This window comes from Jaculus jaculus, chromosome 2 (assembly GCF_020740685.1).
Source record: "Jaculus jaculus isolate mJacJac1 chromosome 2, mJacJac1.mat.Y.cur, whole genome shotgun sequence".
NCBI lineage: Eukaryota > Metazoa > Chordata > Mammalia > Rodentia > Dipodidae > Jaculus > Jaculus jaculus.
Window position 1 is genome coordinate 124,191,734 of NC_059103.1, and position 15,414 is coordinate 124,207,147.

General features: G+C 38.4%; 1 protein-coding gene across 1 annotated transcript in view; it reads left to right on the forward strand.

The window, feature by feature from the left end:
• Positions 1–15,414, forward strand: part of Rp1 (RP1 axonemal microtubule associated) — a 298,773-nt gene that overhangs the window by 28,074 nt on the left and 255,285 nt on the right. Inside the window, exons 2-3 of the mRNA XM_045144358.1 lie at positions 653–1,291; positions 2,599–2,764. Coding sequence (XP_045000293.1) covers positions 653–1,291; positions 2,599–2,764 — 805 coding nt within the window. The remainder of the gene's footprint in view (positions 1–652; positions 1,292–2,598; positions 2,765–15,414) is intronic.

Below are 15,414 nucleotides of genomic sequence, written 5' to 3' on the forward strand. Positions count from 1 at the left end.
TTTAAAAAAGTAAAATAAAATAAAATAAATTCACAAAGTTTAACAACATGTATTACAAAGCAGAAGGCTGAGGGAGTAACTCAGTGTACAGCACTTGCCTAGAATGGAAGAGGCTCTGGGCTAGATCACCAGCACTGGGAAACAAAAACAAAAATGAATACTGTCTACGTTTGGTAAAGCATTCTGTGATAACTACATCTGCACTGGGTGTCACATACATACATATTTCTAAACTTTTCGTATATGCATGATAAATATAATAAATATATTCACATATAAATCAATATGAGCACATGTGACTTATAAACTGTCTTTTCATTTACTTTAAGTCACTTACTTCATTTACTTTAAGTTTTTGAAAAAAAATACTTAAAGCGTGGTTGTATAGGGTACTACTGCATTAGCATATACAACTTGCTTACATTGGCCTTTATTAGTGTCACTAGCTTGTTTTTAATATTAATATTCTTATTTGTTTCACTCATTTTTAGTCCTTTAAGAGTGCCTCGCAAAACCGGCAGTAGAATGAATAAAGTGCAAGGAAAATCCCGAATGTCTACAACTGTAGTAGCATGCACTAGCAACATCATGTATTCCCTGGTGCATCTCCCGAACAACATTGTGGAGATAAGCCATTTTCTTCTCTCTTTAGGTCTCAAAGTCCGAAATGAGTGACACTCCCAGTTTCTCGGTGATTCACCCGACTTCTTCTGAAGGCCACGCTCCTTCCCCTCGTCATTCAGGTGTCGCTCGTCCCGTGGTGGCCAAGCGGATCAGTTTCTACAAGAGCGGAGACCCGCAGTTCGGCGGCGTGCGGGTGGTGCTCAATCCTCGCTCCTTCAAGACCTTCGACGCTTTGCTGGATAACTTGTCCAGGAAGGTGCCCCTGCCTTTCGGAGTGAGGAACATCAGCACCCCTCGCGGAAGACACAGCATCACCAGGCTGGAGGAGCTGGAGGACGGCGAGTCGTACCTGTGCTCCCACGGTCGGAAGATGCAGCCAGTGGACCTCGACAAGGCCCGCCGGCGCCGGAGGCCCTGGCTGAGCAGCCGGGCCGTCAGCACGCATGCGCAGCCCCGCCCCGCCGCCGCCGCCCCCCTGGCCGCTGCTCCCGGCATGCCCCGCGGCGCCGCGCGGAGGCTCGTGGTCTTCCGGAACGGGGACCCCAAGACGAAGCGCGCGGTCCTTCTTAGCAGGAGAGTCACCCAGAGCTTCGAGGGCTTTCTGCGGCACCTGGCGCAGGTCATGCAGTGCCCGGTGACCAAGCTGTACGCCACGGATGGAAGGAAGGTGAGCGTGCTGGGGCTCCCGGGCTGCTTGCTTGAATAGTAGGCGCAGACGAAGACCTTGCTTTTCTTTTCTTTCCTTTTTTTTTTCCTGGTTAGAATCTGACATGACATTAGGTATGACGGTCTCCTTTTCTTTCCTTCTTTCACTGAGAACCAACTTAAAATATTTTGCAAAACAATCTAATTTTGAGACCATTTCTTTCTTAAAAAATATTTTAAAAAATACCTTATAAGGAGAGAGAGAGAGAGAGAGAGAGAGAGAGAGAGAGAGAGAGAGATATGGATGGAGAGAGGGAGGAAGGGAGGAAGGGAAAGAGAATGAAAATATGACCACACCAGGATCTCCAGCTATTGCCAAATGAACTCCAGACACATGCCCCACTTTGTGCATCAGGCTTTACGTGGGTACTAGGGAATTGTACCCAGGTCATTAGGCTTTGCATGCAAGTGCCTTCACCTCCGAACCATCTCTCCAGCATTGTTCCCCCCCCCGCCCCCCGAGGTAGGGTCTTACTCTAGACCAGGCTGACCTGGAATTCACTCTGTAGTCTCAGGGTGGCCTTGAACTCATGGTGACCCTCCTACCTCTGCCTCTCGAGGAGTGCTGGGATTAAAGGCGTGCAGCACCACACCCGGCTCTCCACCCTATTGTTTTTTTAAATTTAAAATATTTATTAGTTATTTTGAGAAAGAGAGAGAGAGAATGGGCACATTAGGAACTCCAGCCACCAGACACATGTGCCACGTTGTGCTTCTGGCTTTACGTGGGTACTGGGGAATCGAATCTGGGTACTTACACTTCAAAGGCAAGTAAGTACCTTAACCACTAGGCCATCTATTCAGCCCACTAATATTGACATTTCTTGGGAGTGGTCACCAGTAGTTACTGTTCTCTGAGTTAGAGAGCATTTTCCTTATCCCTGCGGGCAAGACTGCAGCCCCAGTGTGTTTGCAAGAGGTCACATTGTGGATCAGCCACGTACACCAGATCTTTTTCAGTTGACTCTGTATAGGCAATCATTTGCGTACAATTACATACTTTGGTAGGGAATACTACATACCTCTTAATATTTTTTTAAGTTATGCTCTATAGCTAGTATGTAGGCTCAATAAGGTTATTGGGTCTGTATTTCCCTCCCTGCCCCCATCCCAGTTATTTTGTGTAAAAATTGGTATGGTAAAAGCTATTTGGTGATTATTTCTTTCACACCTGGGAGGCTATTGGATTGATTAACTCAGAGTTTTAAGTGTACCTTATGGAAGAACAGTACCTGCTCATGTGACGATTATGACTCTGGTTTCTTCTAGGTTCCTAGTCTCCAGGCAGCAATACTGAGCTCTGGAGCTGTGGTGGTGGCAGCAGGAAGGGAGCCATTTAAACCAGGAAACTATGAGGTTCAGAAGCACTTGCTTCCTGCTAGATTACCAGGGATCTCTCAGCGTGTGAACCGAAAGGGAAAAGAAAGCAGAAAGAGTAAGTCACTTATAAGTATTTTATTTTTAGTTCTGAATACATTTTTCCTCAAAGAGACTAATTAATGCCTAAATGACCAAATTCTTGAATCACAGAACAGAAAATATAAGAGGGTTAGCTATTAAGGAGCTTGCCTGCAAAGTCTAAGGTTGTAGATTCAATTCCCCAGAACTCATTTAAGCCAGATGCACATGGTGGTGCATGCCTTTGGAGTTCGTTTTTGGTGCTTAGAGCCCCTGGGGTGCCCATTTTCTCTCCCTCCAACTTTCCCTCCTCCTCTGTAAAAGAAGAAGACATTCTAAAATAAATTGGTCAAATTTATCATCAGAAACAACCATAGAAATGATCACATAATTTCGAAAAAGAGTTTTCCAGAAGTAACTAATGATAAATAGATATGTGTATATGCATATTTAATTATATATACATAGATACATACACATATCTATGTATGTATACACATATGATACATACATAGATACATACATACACATACACACATATATAATTTTTTTTTTTAGAGGTAGAGTCTCACTCTATCCCAGGCTGACCTAGACATCACTACGTAGTCTCAGGGTGCCTTTGAATTTATGGCGATCCTCCTACCTCTGCCTCCCAAGTGCTGGGATTAAAGGCGTGCACCACCATGCCTGGCCAACTAATATTTTTATATTTATTTATTTATTTTTTGTTTTTTCAAGGTAGCATTTCACTCTAGCTCAGGCTGACTTGGAATTCACTATGTAGTCTTGGGGTGGCTTCAAACTCATGGTGATCCTCCCATCTCTGCCTCCCACATGCTAGGATTAAAGGCCTGGCAAAAGAAACTGGAACAGGGCTATTTTTATTTTATTTTATTTTTGCTTTGTTTTATGAGGTAGGGTCTCACTTTAGCCCAGGCTGACCTGGAATTCACTGTGTAGTTTCAGGGTGGCCTTGAACTCATAGTGATTCTTCTGCCTATACCTCTGCCTCTTGAGTCGTCTCCTGAGTGCAGAGATTAAAGGTGTGCACCAGCATGCCCGGCAGTTTTTTGTTGTTTTGAGTTAAGGTCTCGCTCTAGTCCGGGTTGACCTAGAATTCACTATGTAGTCTCAGGCTGGCCTGGAACTCATGGCATTCCTCTTACCTCTGTCTTTCAAGTGCTGGGATTAAAGGCATGAGCCACCACACCTGGTCATAATGATTTACATGTTTACATTGATGAGGTATGATTTTTTTTAGTTTTTATATAACGAAATGTCATTATTTAAAAATATTTTATTTATTCATTAGAGAGAGGAAGAGAGAGAGAGAGAGAGAGAGACAGAGGACGAGACAGATAGAGAGAGAATGGGTGTGGTGTCCCAGGGCCTTCTGCCATGAAAACAAACTCCAGACTCATGCACCATCTTGTGCATCTGGCTTACGTGGGTACTGGGGAATTGAACTTGGGTCCTTAGGCTTTGCAGGCAAATGCCTTAACTGTTAAGCCACTTCCCTAGCCCATCATTTTTTTATTTCTTTTGTGTTTGTGCATGTGTGCATGGTGTGTGCACATATGTCCAGAGGACAACCTTGGGTGTCTTGCTTCAGAAACACCATCCACTTTTTTCTTAATTAAGTGAGGTTGTCTTATTGGCTACATAGTCACTTCTCTCCAGGTAGGCTATATTATCAGTGAGCCCCAAAGATCTGCCTAGCTCTCTTTCTGGGTGCTGGGATTATAATCTCACCATCATACCTGGTTATTTATTTATTTATTTTTTAACCTTGGTTCTGTGGATTAAAATGAGGTCCTCTTTCAAGCACTTTACTGCCTGAACTGTCTTCCCAGCCCCCAGAATTTCATTATTTGGAGAAGAGTGTGACATTGTTGTGGACTTTTCTCTGGTTAGAACATGCAGCATTTGTAGCTGAACTCTGTAAATTAATGACAATATATAAAAGACAAATCTACTTGTATACTTTCCCTTGTGAAGTTATTCATCTAAAAATCATAAATCTTTAGAAGTACGTTTTGACAAAAATGGTTTATACGGCTAATTCATCCTGGTAACAATAAAGTAGGTTAATTGCTTAGGATTAACTGCATAGGTGGGATTATTTTGTGACAGGGGAGCAGAGGGATCTCTTCCAGACCCAAGGGTTGTGGGATTGGCTAATCTCATTATGTATTGTGTTTAGTGTTTCCAGACAAGCATCAACTCTGTGCTAATGTGCTGGTTGTCATTTATACTTGAATTTTAATTTTCATTCTCTTTAGACATGAAGGCATTTAAGAAGTAGTAATCCGTACACTTGCTGTTATATTCCTAAAGCAATTTCTACTTGTAATTTTATTATTTCTTAGGTATTCTTAGTAATTACTTGAATTTTAATTTTCATTCTCTTTAGACAGGAAGGCATTTTAAGAAGTAGTAATCCATACACTTATTGTTATATTCCTAAAGCAATTTCTAGTTGTAATTTTATTACTTCTTAGGTATTCTTAGTAATTACTACTGCTCCTATTTTGTAAGTATTAGCTACTAAATATAATGTTATGCAAATGATAGTACTATTTTATTTTGGCCATTTTATTAAGCTGGTTTTAATATGTCTCATTAGCTATTTATTTTTGTGTTTATTTATTTGTTTATTTGCAAGGAGCAAGAGAGAGAGAGAAGGCCTCCAGCCACTGCAGATGAGCTCCAGATACATGGGGCACTTTGTGTATCTGGCTCTATGTGGGTACTGGGTTATTGAACCTGGGTTGTTAGGCTTTGCAGGCAACCACCTTAACTACTGAGCCATCTTTCCAGCCCTTCAGCTGTTTGTTTTGATTTTTGATAACTTTGTGGAATATGAGGGCTCTGCTAAATTTATTTCAAAAAATTAGCAGTGAAACATTTTCATTTACCACAGATGATAAAGAATATTTTAAAGTTCATATTCTGAAAACTTTAAAGGTGATTACCTTCAGCAAGCATGTTCAACCAAGTTGGTACCAAGTATTAACAGAAATTTTATTGAATTTCAGAAGCAGAAATGCCAAGGTTAATAAAATTATGTAGGAAAATAATATCTGGAGGGTTCAATGGATTAAAGGCCTGCCACACAAGCATGAATATCTGAGTTCAGAATCCTAGCACCCATGTAAAAAGCCAAACACTATGGCAGGCATTTGTAATACTAGCCCATGTCTACAGGCAAGATGGAGAGCAGAGACAGGAGAATTCTACCAGAAGTTAAAGCTCCTGCTATCCTAGTGAAAAGAAGCAATAAAGAGTGAGATCTAGCCTCAAAGAAGGTAGAGGATGAGGACTGAAACCTAAAAGTTGTCCTCTATCTGATACATGCATGTAGTTGCATACATACACCCACACTAACACACATGAACATACATGAAAGCATATCATAACACATACACACAGTACACATAGACAAATACACTATCTGAACACACACACACACACACATATATATTCCTCTCTTTAAAAATATTCATTGGGCTGGAGAAATTGCTCAGTGGTTAAGGTGCTTGCCTATAATGCCTAATAACCCGAATTCAGTTTCCCAATACCATACATGCATATGGAGTTTGTTTGCAGTGGCTAGAGGCCCTAGCATGCCCATTCATTCATTCACTCATTCATTCATTCTCTCCTTTCAAATAATAAAATATTTAAAAAAACCTTTTATTTATTAGCATGTTGGTATATGCGTTTGCATGCCAGGGTCTCTTGCTCCTCCAAATAAATGTCCATCCAGGTTTACATGGGTGGCTAGGCCATTGAACTCAGACCAGCAAGCTTTGCAGGCAAGTTCTCTTAACTTCTGAGCCATCTCTCTAGCCCCTAACTTGTTCTCTTATGTACATTTATTAAATTAACTGCATTTACTACCAAAGGCAATATTAACTGGTATTTGATTAATCTAATACTGAAAACTTTTTTATTTCATGAAGTTCTGTGTGTCTGTCTTATGTATATTCGCATATGAATTGCTGTTACTTGAGTTGTTTAGTTTAAGTCAGCATAAGTTTGTTAGACTCCAGTTTTAGTATTGATAATGAAAACAAAACTCACAGAAAACCTTTCTCCCAATTGATTCATTAGCAATTTCTACTTTTATCTATCTGTTACTAATATTACCTTATTAAAGTTAAGATTAAAATTTGTGAATGTCTTTATTGAAATATAACTAGTTTTTTAAAATGCTTTGAAAATATACCAGGATGTACAATAAGATTTCTCAAATAACCATTGAGTACATAGACTTTAGAAACATCACTAATATTTTATTGTGAAATACAGAAAAAAGTGGAAATTTTGTACTAACATTTTCTTTTTTTTCCCCTTTCTCTGCTGCCTCTTCCATTGGATATGTATATATAACTTCTCTGACTTCCACATTATGTATCTGTATGGACATCTTTTATTCTTAAAATCTTGAAAGTGAGCATACATATGTCTTCAGTTCCAAGATCCCAGGTCTATTTTGTTTCTTCTGACAAAACACACGATTCCTACTCAGACTGTTCTTTTGCTCCTGAGAATTATTTGGCCTTAGAAAAGCATGGTTTTCAGAATTTATCAACATATCCTTCTGAAGATGATATTGAGAAATCAGTTATTTTTAATCAAGATGGTACTATGACAGTTGAGATGAAAGTTCGATTCAAGATAAAAGAGGAAGAAACTGTGAAGTGGACAACCACTGTTGATAGAGCTGGTCTTTCAAGTCACGACGAAAAGAGTGAGTTAAGTAGTTTCCCGGGAAAAAGAGATGATGGCTCATCTAGTTTGAAGCTTGCTGCATGTTCATTATCTGCAGATGTTGCAGGTGATAATCAAGAGTATAGTTTGGCAAAGGAAGGAAACACTCAAATGACAGGTCAACGTGCTGAAACTTTCAGGACTGCTAGTTGGGAAAATGCTGCTATAGATACGGACATCATTCATGAAAGTCAGAAACAAGTGAAGCATCATTTTTATAGGCCCCCAACCCCTGGACCAAGAAGAATGAGAAAAAAGAAATCTGTGATAGGCACTGTGACCTTAGTATCTGAGACAGAAGTTCAAGAGAAACAGTTTTCCTATAGAAAAGAAAGGGAAGGCAGAGAAAAATCTGAGTATCACATGTTCACACATTCTTGCAGCAAAATGTCATCAGTATCTAATAAACTTGTTCAGTTCAATAACAATGAACAGATGGAGTCATCTTTAGAAAGAAAAGAGGAAAATGGCCTCCTCAAGTCAAGTGCAGTAAATGCTGGTGTGATAGAAATTACAAGTCAGAAAATGTTAACAATGTCTCATAGCAATGACTTACCATCAGCTATAGTAGAGAACTCTGTTATGGAGGAAGATGCAGTTGATAGTGTAATCTCACACAAATCTGGTATCAAGAACTTCATATGTGGTAGCAGATTGAGCCCTGTTTCATCAGATACATCTCCCTTTGGGCTTGACAAAGGTATTTCTGAGATTCCTTCAGTAGACTCCTCTATTGTTACTGCAAGAATGGACAGACTAGTTAATGAATTTGCTCAGTGTGGTTTAACAGAACTTCCAGAAAATGAAAAGCAGGTTTTATCCTCTTTAGTCAGCAAAAAGAACTCTCAGCAGAAAATGATACATTCCAGATATCAATATGGGGAGATAGACGGCAAAGGAATCACTAATAAGAGTAGGAAAACAAACAGAGGATATGCAGTTACACAAGAAACCACATTGCATGATTCAGACAGTCCCCTTAGAGGAGGAATATATCACAAGAAAGACCTTCATGTAAATGATAAGGTAAACGGATCAAATTATTTTCACCCCCGAGGTAACCTCAATCCCACATCTTCCAAGAAATTTCATAGAAATAAATTAAACACTATGCACAACCATAAGACTCAAAGACTTCTAGTCAAACGAAAACCCAAACCACTACAGAAGGCAAGCTTAGGAGGACCTAGAAAAATAGAAATTGGACAAGGAGATAAAGTATTTCTTCATAATGAATCTGAGTTTTACAAGAGCACTTTGGAAAATCAAAGTTTATTTCATGTGTTTAATCTTGAGCAAAAACTGAAAGCTAATGGGCCAGAGTCACAAGTAGAAATAGTATCTAGAAATTTGAAAGAAATGGCAAAAAAGGGTTTAGTTTCAAAAGTTAGTGGTCTACATGTAACTTTAAAAAGCCAGAAAAAACAAAAAGGAGACAAATTGAAGTCAGGTGCTGTTTTAAGTAAACAGCATGCTCCAATCAGGGAAGATTCTTTAGCTTCTTTGAAAAAAGCTCAATTTCTTGAGGGTCTTCCTCATCATTCGGTTCAAAATTACGTGCAGAGATGGTTGCAGAACATAAATCCATATCGGGATTTAGACCATAGAAAGTCAGCTACCCTATGCAAAAATGAAAGAAATTTGGTAAATTATGACAGTAATGAGTTTCCAGAAGATGTTCCCTACAGAAGCCCAGCAAATAGTTTTGCTATGGAAAGCAATAATCACGTAGCTAAAAATGCCAATGGGGAAGGTGACAAGCTATGTAAGGAAGTAGGTAAGTCTTTTAATACTAACGATAATACTGGACAATTTGACCCAAATCTCTGTGAGAGCCAGAGTAGATCTCCAAATGATGCTTATATGGTTTCTCTGCATGAATATTGCACCTCATCAGCTGTTAATGATCCTGATACTGAAATCCATCTGTTGGCTGAAAAGTCAATACCAGAAGTGAGTCTTGTTTACCAAGAAATAAACCTAGCTAAAAAAGGGCCAAGTGTAGAGGCTGCAATCCAGGTAGACACGATGGAAGAGAATGCTCCAAAAGACTTCTTACCAGTCCTTTTGCTTCGCCACCTAGAAGCTTTAGTTCTTAGTAGCCACAAGAATCAGAATGGAACTGCTCAAATACCAGGTTCATTTGCAGATGCTCTCTTCCCTTCTGCAATAAACAATTCATCCAGTAATCTCCTTTTAGCTTGGCTTTTGGTGCTGAATCTAAAGGGAACTATGAATAGCTTCTGTCAAGGTGATTCCCACAAGATTACCAGCAGGTCTTCAGAAACATTGGCCCTGTTGGAGGTTCTAAAGCACATTGCCATCACAGAGGAAGCTGATGACTTGAAAGCAGCTGTTGCCAAGTTAGAGGAATCAGCCATAAATTGCAATGGACCCAGTAAGAGAGAACAAGATACAATACCAGGAGGTCTTTCTGAAAACTATACCACAGCCAGCACTGAGAGACTTCCTAACTGTAATGGAGATGAAAGAACACAGGAAATCCCTGTGAATGTAGGTGACTCTGTCAGTGAGGCTTGTAGCCCTGAGGTCTGTATTTCTGAGATGATTAACAAGTCACATGACTCTCCATGTGAGTTGTTCTCTGGGAACATGAGTTATCCTCTGCAAGAGATCAGTAGCTCACTTGATGAAGTTTTCACTGCTAATTATTGTCCTGTGGATCAGGCCTCCATGGATAATGCTTGTTTTCTAGGAGAGTTGGGTTTCCTTCCTGATTCCCACAAGCCTTGTAATCATAAAGAGAGCCATATCAATGAGTCACCCAGCTGGATTGACAAGACCCACATTCCCCTCAGTGACTGTAAAACCATGGACATTTTAAATACCGAAGAAACATACAGTGATAAACTGGAACCAACCGAAGAGTTCAAAATATCTGATGAAGTTCATAAAGTTACAAATATTTTGTCAGACTCTGGATATAAAAATGACTTTAATATATCAGCATCACATGAAAATGTCAGTAACTTAATACCTGGTGGTTTTTCCCTAGGGGAAACTGATCCAGAATCTGGTGAGAGTCATAGTTCTCTAGAGGAATTTACAAATTATACACTGAAAAAATTTCAGGATAAAAGTAAATATGCATCTTTTGATAAGGAAGAATCAAGGACTTCTGAAGAGCCAGGCTCAATAACCAACAGTGTGGCATCAAGTGAAAGAAATAACATTTCAGAGTTGGAATCTTTTGAAGAATTAGAAAACCATGACACTTACATCTGTAATACAAAGGTACATGCAGGAGAGCAAACCACTGAAGAATCAATGCAAAGAGAGTTAAAGGCTAGTACAAATTTAGAATTGATAGACATACCAGGTAGTTATAACATAGAAGAAGAAAATAATGCTGTGATTTCTGAGACAACTAGTATGAAACAGGTAACACCACCATCTTTAGTTTTTTGTTATGATTCCAAGCAGAATACTGAAAAGGATAACACTTCAGGAGAAATTAATAGGACAGTTAAAATGATGGTGAAAAACCTGGAAGATAGAAATTACACAGAGTCTTCTCTTGATTTTAAGAAACACTTCAAAAGTCCTGTGACTTCTGACTTGTCTGACTATAGACCAGACAGTGAGAGTGAGAATGAGCACTCATGTAAAACCTCCAGCAGTGACCAAAGTAATAATAATGAGGCTACCCAAGAGAAGGAGTACAACAGAGGATTTGTTAAAAGAACAATAGAAAAACTTTATGGGAAAACAGAAATTATGAAGCCATCATTTTTTCATGGGTCTGTGCACAGATCTCAAGTTTGTCCTTACAATTCTGTGGAATTTCATTGTGATAGGAAAGCAAATTTTTATGGTTCTGATGGTCGGTCATTTGGTTCTTCTGAACAGGTGTCTAGCTGTTCTCCTGTGTTGGCAGATATCCAGGGGGAAGGGCTAGGCAAATGTGATGTTAATGGAAGAAAGAGTGTTTGTCATGGAGGCAACATTGTAGAACATGGTGCAAAACAAAATGATCATGATAAGTTCCTTTTGGATAAAGAGAAAGGAGAGCTAATTGACAATGGCAAGTGGCTCCTGCGAGAAAATCATTTGCTAAGGGTGTCATCTGAAAATCCTGGTGAAAATCCTGGCATGTATGGCAATGCAGACACCACATCAGTGGACACCCTACTTGATAATAACAGCAGTGAGGTCCCATATTCACATTTTGGAAATTTGGCCCCAGGCCCAACAATGGCTGAACTATCCTCTTCAGAATTAGAGGAAATGACTCAACCCCTTGAACTGAAATGTAATTATTTTAACTTGCCTCATGGTAGTGACTCTGAACCGTTTGGTGAAGATTTTCTAGAGGTTCAGAATAAGACGTGTGCCAAAGAGAGAATACCAAATCACCACACGAAGGAGCAGGGTAACAATCTGTCTGAAAGAGTGTGCACATCTGTCACTCAAGCCTTTACACCTGCTGGTAATAAAGTCCATCCTGTTCCTGATAATACTATTAAAACTCAACCTTTGCCTGCCAGTAATATGACCCATGGTGTACTTCAGGAAGGTGATTCTTTGGACAAACTGTATGCTCTTTGTGGTCAACACTGCCCAATATTAACTGTGATTATCCAGTCTGTAAATGAGGAAGACCGAGGATTTGCTTATCGCAAAAATTCTGATATAGAAAATTCTTTGGGTTCACATTTGTGGAGGCAAATATACCCATTTCTGCTACAGTCAAACAAAACCATGGCCAGGGATAAGAATAATAAACTGAGTGGGAATAAAGAAATTGTTGATAATACCATTGATGATCCATTGGATCTGCTTTGCTTCAAGAACACATTTAATTTGGTGGATAATGGAATAAAACAAAAAAGAATCTATTTCTTGGACTTACAAGAAGAAAATAACTTAAAGAAATTTCAATCAAATTTAAAGAACAGGTTTTACTTAACTTTCTTGCACACTCCATTGTTAGTTGTTGGAGATCTGAATTCAAATACACAAAATTCCAGTAATTTGACCTATCTATTTCAAATAATTGATGAGAACAATAACTTAGTAACTACCAGATTCAAGGACCCAAGAAATAATCTCAATGAAGTAGTAAGGCAATACATCAACTGCCATTTCTCTTTTGAAATACATGGTCAAGGTTATTGGTTAGATATTTGCCAACTTGAGGCTTCTAACATTAGCAACAGATATATATTAGAAATGCATTATATTTTTGAGGGTGAAATTCTTATCATTTGGGAAGAGGAAAACCAAATAAATTTAACTGATCTTGAAAGCAATAATAAACAAGATGATTCATAATTTTAGTGTCAGTACAATATTATGTATAACATAATATTACCTGTTAATACATTTTTTTCCCATGGAGAAAGTACATAGGATGGACAAGAGGTTAGAGAATCTCTAAGACTTTTTTGCTCATTTAAATGAGTATACTCTGGAAAACATACTCTTGAATAAAACTGATTTGACTTTCATCATGTTTCCTAGTAATTACAGTTTTATTTTAAATTTAGCTGTTTACTTGTGTCTATGATTTTTTTTTTGTCCAGGACATAAAAATATGCTTAGGATAAGAATTATGACTTTTTCCTTTTTATATTGTCAACTAAGTATAAAATGTGTGGTGAATATATTGGTGAATAAATGGAATAAACATAGCCTTAACTTACTTTACATATTACCTGAACTACTAATTTGATAAAGAATATCTCCACCACAATCCTCTAGTTTTGTGTGCCAGAATGTTCACTCCAGAATATTCCAACAGAGTTGCAGGCATTTCCATAGGACAAAACTCACTATTTTTATCATATAAAGACAATTCATTACTAAGTTCTTTACTCTTTCTAGAAATTACGACCTTTAAAAATTTTTAAACTGTTGGGCTGGAGAGATTTCTCACTGGTTAAGGCCCTTGCTTTTAAATAAAAGCCTGATGCCCCAGGTTTGATTCCCTAGTATCCACATAAAGCCAGATGCACAAAGTGGTGCATGCATCTGTAATTTGTTTACAGCTTTAAGAGGCCCTGGCACTCCCATTCTCTCCCCCTGCCAGCTTGTAAATAAATAAATATTAAAACATTATAAGCTGTTAAGAGATCAGAACTCAGAATAAAGGGAGATTAGAAAGCATTCTCTGAAGAAGAATTACAGGATCTAAAATGACTTAATCTGGATTAGAAAAAAAAATGGTGACATTAAAATTCTCTCCAAACTGAGGAGAATTACTGGGAAGAACTTGAAATTAATTTTGTATATTTACTGCTTTAATTAAAACACTTTATTAGATATAAATAAAAACTATATGAGCCACAGTTTAAAATTATTATTTATTTCCTATATTTCAATATTTTCATTTATTTATTTGCAAGCAGAGAGAGAAGAGGGACAGAGAATTCGTGAGTCAGGGCCTCCAGCCACTTCAAATGAACTCCAGAAGCATATGTCATTTTGTGCATCTGGTTTTAAGTGGGTACTGGGTAATTGAACCTTGGCCTTCAGTCTTTGTAAGAAGTTCCTTTAACTGTGGAGCCATCTCCTCAGCCCCTGAATTTGTTTTTTGACATTCTAAAATGTGTGTGTGTGTGTGTGTGTGTGTGTGTGTGTGTGTGTGTATGTATATATATATATATATATATATATATATATATATATATATATACACACATATTTTTTTTTTGATCACATGTACTCCCACATTACTCTCCCTTATGCCTCCCAGTATCTCTCTACTCCTTATCTCTTATTCGTGGCTATGCCATGGAAGAGGATGTCTTCCCTACCCTAGCTTAGTAGGGATAGGAGTAGTCTACCAAGACTCCTTCCTGCCCCACAACAGAATGTTGACTGGCCCCATGTACAGGTCATCTGTGGTGTGAGTTCATGAATACAGTGTCCTTGCCGTGTTGTAATGCCAGAGTTCCTGCAAAAAAGGAAAGATATAAAAAGGAGAAACAAATCTTTTCTGACCAAGGCTAAAAGTAGAACTTAGCTGTGGATATAAAGATAAATATTTAGGAGGCAGTTTGTCAACACAGCTGTTTAAAATACAGCAATAGTAAGTTCTTCCCTGAGTGCTACATTCTCCCCAGCCATGTAATTTTGACCTGGTATTCTTTTTTGTGGAGCGTGTCTCAAATCCAACCATAGAGCTGTTGGTTATCCCTGTAACCTTCATGCTACTATTATGAAGGATGACACATCCTGCTTGGAGGGTTAGTATTGTACAATGCAGGATTCAATGCTAGGTGGTAATGTTGATACTTTTCTTTCTGCAGTCTGCAGACCTTCCAGCAGTATGAAAGTTAGGCAGTAGGAAGGACACACCTACTTGACTTCTAGCATAAATTTTTTTAATGTCCTGAACCCATCAGATGTGGTTTCTTCAGCAACAGGGTCTTACCTTTCAGTCCTGGTGAACCACACTTTTTTGAGTAATTGTAATATAGTGCCTGGGTATTCAATCATATTCCTTCTCCTTGATGACTAGATGGTTGTATAAAAACGTTTTTTTAAATTTAGAAACCTGTGTCTATAACTGACCCAAAAGCAAAACATGGAGCTTTTCAACACATATGTGGCATTTAATTAAAAGTAATTACATATGATACAATTTTAGTCCTTTAGATGAGTCCTAAATCCATAAGAAATTGGGGTTGTCTCCTTTAGCCAAGGAGTATCTCTACATAGCATAGGCTTTTTCTACATTAAATCATACCCTCTTCTAATTGAAGTATGGAAGTCATGATGTATAAGCTTCTGTTACAAATAATGAAAAATTGAAGTGAAAATCTGTAGAAATATTAGTGAAGAATTAATTTTTTGCCACTTGTATACCAGGGACTGTGGTAGAACTACAAGTTTATTATCTGTAATCCTTTTTTGTAATGCCAGTTTGGCTTTATTGCTTTTTGA